The sequence below is a fragment of the Podarcis muralis genome, chromosome 10, assembly GCF_964188315.1.
Source record: "Podarcis muralis chromosome 10, rPodMur119.hap1.1, whole genome shotgun sequence".
Lineage (NCBI taxonomy): Eukaryota > Metazoa > Chordata > Lepidosauria > Squamata > Lacertidae > Podarcis > Podarcis muralis.
The window spans coordinates 32,164,022-32,169,171 of record NC_135664.1 but is presented as its reverse complement, the minus strand read 5'-3'; the positions used below and the strand labels follow the sequence as shown (position 1 = coordinate 32,169,171).

Sequence of the window (5,150 nt, the reverse complement as noted above, 5' to 3'; positions counted from 1 at the left end):
TAGGAAAGAAAACAGCTGGACTGAAAGAGAACACTAGGAGCAAATAATCTTAAAGGAAAGTGAGTGACGGCCCCTCATACAGGATAAAAAACTCTGCGATCAGAGACTTTCAGTGCAATAGAAGCGTTGGGGGAGGGAACAAAGCCATATCGTCTGAGAAAGCTCCACTCATAACACACAGTCGTCCATCTGCTTAGCAACACAGGTTGCCATAAATACAGAGCACAAGCCAAAGCTTCTTTTAAGGCAAACAGCACTTCCCCATATGAGATCACTTAGGCATTTGAGAAATCTCCCATCTCTGGCTTCAGACTCTCATATTATTCTACGAGTAAAATCAAGCTAGGATCAAGTCTGCTAAAGGGACAAAACTGTAGGAGAATTTGAATGCAGACCATTAATAACCTATTGAGTAAGAAGAGTGACAGCAGGTTCTCTTTTGAGGATTGTATTTTCTTTTAAGAAGGGGATTATTGAATTCATGGGTTAGCTTTATTCAAGGGGGAAGTTGTGCCTCTCCCTATGTGGTATCAACCTTTCCAACTTTGCAAGGCTGGAGAAAACATATGTAGGTGGGATCAGATTGTTGTCATCAAGGAGAATCCAGACCCACCGGAAAGATCTTCAACCGCTAGAAGAGCCCCTTATGGTTGAACCTTTTAGTCACTGCAAATCCACGGGAGAAAAAGCAAAGGAAAATGCAAATTTCCACATGCTTTCCCCTGACCTAACACTGCATCCAGCCATTTCACTCCTTTTCACCTTCAGGAAAGTTAAATGGACCTGAAATGTTTTGGTCTACAGGCACTTCTAAGTAAAAGGTAGCCCTTGCTCAGGATTTGAGCATAATCAACATGTATTTTTGCATGGCAACACTTACCATGTGAAATATACAATATTCCCCACTATCTGCAACCACCATACTACACGCAAGTCACACTACTTGCATGCATCCACTACCATATAACATGTATGCATCCTTCTTGATGTAATACATGTATATTTAAGGCCACTGAATGATCATCTTAATGACACTGGAACACTGGAAGTGCAATGCTGATGTCCAAATGTGGATATGTCCTCCCTTGCATCAGGTCTTAACTGGACCAGGTTTGGCTCTGGAATTGATTTTCAGTACTGTATTAGGAATCACTCTAAAAATGAGGTACGTCTATTACAAGAATACTGTCTCTGAACATATGCTTCCTTTTCTCCTCTGGCCACAGCCACTAGCACTACACATATCTGGGAGGAAAGGGATTTCCAGGTCAAAGACTTGCAGCCCAATGTAAGCCCTGCAATGTTTTCGTTTGTTTGCAGAAATTAAGCACCACCCACCCACAATTTATCTTACATCTAAGAAATCGCACCAGTCATACCTTTAAAAGGTTTTTAAAATTCCCAAAATGCAATTGCTACATCAAAGGAATATAGAGGACCAGAGCTTTCATGGAAATGAGCGTTACTTTTCTTTTTCAGGTTCAGTGCTGCTGCTACACCACCGTTATACAGGTTATTTCTGGCCTGACGGACAATCTTTCTCCGCCCTTCATAATCATCAAGCTTGGGAGATTGCATCCCAGCAGATTAGCTACAACTGGAAGATAAGGTGAGAAACCATAGCCCTGTAAGTAATTCCACCAGATAACACCCATTTGCCTAACTTAACTGTGTTTACAATCACAATGCCATTCTCTCACCCACTTAGTGGCCCTGCTGTTCCACTAGGAATGGGCAATCTATCCGAAAAGTTCTGACAACTAGGAGGAGAAACTTAATTTTCCAGTCTGAGAAAGAAGGCCACTCTTCAGTGATGAAGTGGTTAGCCTACTTTCCAAAGCTGTTTCTGCCTCTTTTCTCCAGACACTCATTCGACCATGGAATAGGCTGAAGCGTGAAGGGGGGTCTGCCTTATGAAGAGAAAGGAAGCCCTAGAAAGCATTGCAGCACCCAAACCCGCAGTGACTCCTCTCAGTAAAAACACAAGGACTGCCCTCCACACAATGGTGACTGGCAGAGTAGTTTCTCTTACTCTCCTGTTGTTTGAAATCTGTGGAGCACAGACTCGGATGCAGTTCATGCCCCAGGTTTGCAGGTTAAGTAGGCAAAAGTCACCCACTCACTCATAGAGACCCACGTCTCATAGGGCAGCTTCAGGGACAGTTCCAGCAAACTACCCCCCCTGGGGGGGGGAGATTTGTTGCTTGCACTGGGAAAAGTGGCCACAGCAGATGTGATAGAAGCACACTGACATGACTCACGCCACAGGTGACCTGACCTGACCGCTCTTCCACCTCCACCTCATCACACAGTGGTGCTCTCCAGACTCCTCCACCCAGCAGAGGAACAAACAGCACCCCCACCCACCCACTTACATGAAGCAAAGACTGGCTTGCCACAAATTTGGAGCAAGTGAAAAAACACACATTGCCACCTGGAGAGTGGCGGTGGGAGGGAGGGGCGTGAGACCATTAAATCCAGAGCCTAACATTATCTAAGTGGCCCACGGTGCCACAGGGAAGATTCAATGAGGGCAAGATCCCTAAGCAGCTGAGAAAGTTGCCTTCTCTCTCCTCTTTCCCATCTCCACAGAATTACCTGTTGAAACCAGACCGGTAACAGGACCAAGACGTGTTGAGACATGCTGTGGATAATTAATAGGGCTCCTCCATGCTCAGCCGGTGTCCTTCCTCGGCTCATTCACAGATCCCACTCAGACAGGCTGGCTGGCAGCCTGACTGTACCTAGCACATTTATTGCTATTAATACCCGGGAGAGGAGGAGCAATGAGGGGGGGGGGGGTGTCTGGTGGAGGGGGGAGGCTTAGGAGAGGCTGGCACAGTATTTTGAGAATGGAGAGGACTAAGCTGGAGGGTTTAAGGGCTGACAGGCTTCACTTCCCATTGCAAATAATAAATCCAGCCCCCCACCCCCACCCCCCCGTGTCTCCGTCTCACCGTGTGGGCGGCGCTGCTGGGCTTGAGCGGCGGCAAAGCGATGGGGGATGGCGGCCCGGTCCCCGCGCCCGCCCGGGAGGCCCCTCCGGCCCCGATCCCCGGGGAAGGCTGGAACTGGCGGGCGCTGTCGCCTCCTCCCCGGCTGCCTGCGGAGGAAGGGAGAAGAGAGCTGCTGAGCGCCGCGGAGAGCCGAGCGAGGTCGAGCAGGCTTCGGTTCAAAGGCAGGGGAAAGTGGCTCAGGAGATGGGAAAGGGAGCCGAAGGAGCCCCCTCCCCACCAGCGCCCCTCCTCCCCTGCTCCCCCCGCCTGCTGCCATCGCAATACTGTTTGCGGGATCATGAGGGGCTAATCCACAAACGTGGCACCGCCACCGCCAGAGCACACGCGCCGAGAGGAGTCCGTGAGCGCAGAGGGCTAATGAGAGCGGTGGCCATCGCTCGTTAACCCAGTTAAACCTTTCATCCGCGATTAACCCACAACCATTAGGAGCCTAAGTGGGGAGCCAAACTGGATTTGCTCGGCGCGATCCCCCCTCCCTCCCCGCACCGTCTGTCTGGCTGTGAAGAGGAGGGCAGGAATTAGCGCCTCCAATCCGGTTCCCAACCTCTCGCCTCTGCCTCGAGGGAACTAAGACCAACCCTCTCCCCAGAAACAGCAACATCACCTCGGTCTCCCCACCCCAATTATCGGGAGGACAGGAACTCTCCCCTCCCGCTTTCAAGGCAGCCCTTTCTCTGGGAAAAACATAAACACATAAACACACACCCCCGCCGTGCTCGAGTTGCCCTTCCCCACTTGCGAACTGACCCAAACTTCCCGGTTCGGGAGAGAAAAGCTCGCTGACTTGCGAGACGCTTCCCAGGCCGAGCGCAGGAAGACTTTGATGGGGCGGAGGGGAGACAGAGATCAGGAGCAACGTGCAGAGACGTGTCTTCCCCGCACACGACCACTTTTGGAGGAGCAGCTGAAGAGAAAGGATGAAGCGCGCACCCGCACACACACACCCGCGAGGGCTCGGTCTGCAGCGCTCGGCCTGGGCTGGGGGGGGGCAAAGGGGCAGCGGTAAGTGAAAGCGGTTCGCCCCTGTGCCCACGCCTCGTCCTCCTTACCGGCTGGGCACGAAGCAGCCGCGGCTCCGCCGGCTCCCGCAGCCCCGGCAGAAGGTTTCCTGGTGGTTAACATGGCCGCTGGAGGAGAGGGGAAGACATTTCAGGGCTGCTGCTGCCGCGGCGGCGGCTCCTCCTGATCTTTGCCTCCTCCGCTCCGCCTCGGCCTCTCCGACCCTTCTCCTCGCCGGCGGCGGCGGCGGCAGCAACCACTACACCCCGCAGCCGCGCGCTGCTCCGCGGCATCCGTCTCCCCCCCAAGCCCGGGCCCGCCGGGCAACGGCCCCCCCTGGCCCGAGCCCCCTTGTCTTCCTCCTCTTCCTCTTCGTCGTCGTCGCCTCCTTTCTCCAGCGGCAACAGAGGCGGCGGCAGCAGCAAAAGCGCCGCCGCCGCCCCCCGCCCCAAACACATCACCCCGCCAGTTTCCAGGATCCCCGAGTCCCTTCGCGTCAGGGAACGGCGGCGGCGAGAATCCCCCCTCCTCCGCCTCCTCGCTCCTCTCAGCGACAGGAACAAACCAAGCCCGCCCTGAGTGCGAGGGGGGGGGGGCTGCAATCTCCGCCCCCCGCTCCCCCTTCTTCTCCTCCCTCCCGTCTAACGCAGCCGCGCAAGCCTTTCCCGCCGCCTCTGCGCGCCCGGGGCGCTTTCACTTTCAAAGAAAAACCCAACAGGCCGCGCGTCGTCGTCGTGGGGCGGGCGAAAGAAAACTGAGGCGGGAGGAGCAGCAGTCTCCACCCCGCCGGGGAGGGAGGGAGGGAGGGGGGGTTAGCAGCAGCAGCCCGATGTCCTCCCTACCCTCTCGCCTCGCCTCTCCCGGCGGGGCTGCAGCTGTCCTCGGCTCGGCGGCGGAGCTGAGCTTCCTCTCTCCCTCCCTAGGAAGTGTGGTGGGGAGATACGAGCGAGTGGGGAAGAAGCGAGGGGCGGAGGGCACGGCGAAAGGGGGAAATGAGGGGAGCTGGGCAGCCCCCACTTCACGCTGGTCACAACACACACAGAGGCCACTCCGTGACTGGAGTCCGTGCAAAAAGCCCAGCCTCTCCTCCTCCTCCATGTTTCTAAGCACCTTGTCACCTGCTGCCCTACACGC

The 5,150-nt window shown here is 54.8% G+C and overlaps 1 protein-coding gene across 4 annotated transcripts in view; it reads right to left on the bottom strand.

Moving 5' to 3' along the window:
- Window positions 1-4,769, bottom strand: part of DYRK2 (dual specificity tyrosine phosphorylation regulated kinase 2) — a 27,537-nt gene extending 22,768 nt beyond the window's left edge. The window contains exons 1-2 of one of the 4 annotated variants that reach the window (XM_028747740.2): window positions 4,067-4,767; window positions 2,958-3,103 (exon numbers count right to left, since the gene is read on the bottom strand). In XM_028747740.2, the coding sequence (XP_028603573.2) occupies window positions 2,958-3,103; window positions 4,067-4,139 (219 nt within the window). In that variant the 5' untranslated portion in view covers window positions 4,140-4,767. Of the gene's footprint in view, window positions 1-1,379; window positions 1,582-2,957; window positions 3,104-4,066 lie in introns of those variants that run through there. The other 3 variants (XM_028747743.2, XM_028747742.2, XM_077934697.1) reach the window with 3 other exon arrangements.
- Between the last annotated feature and the right edge of the window lie 381 nt (window positions 4,770-5,150).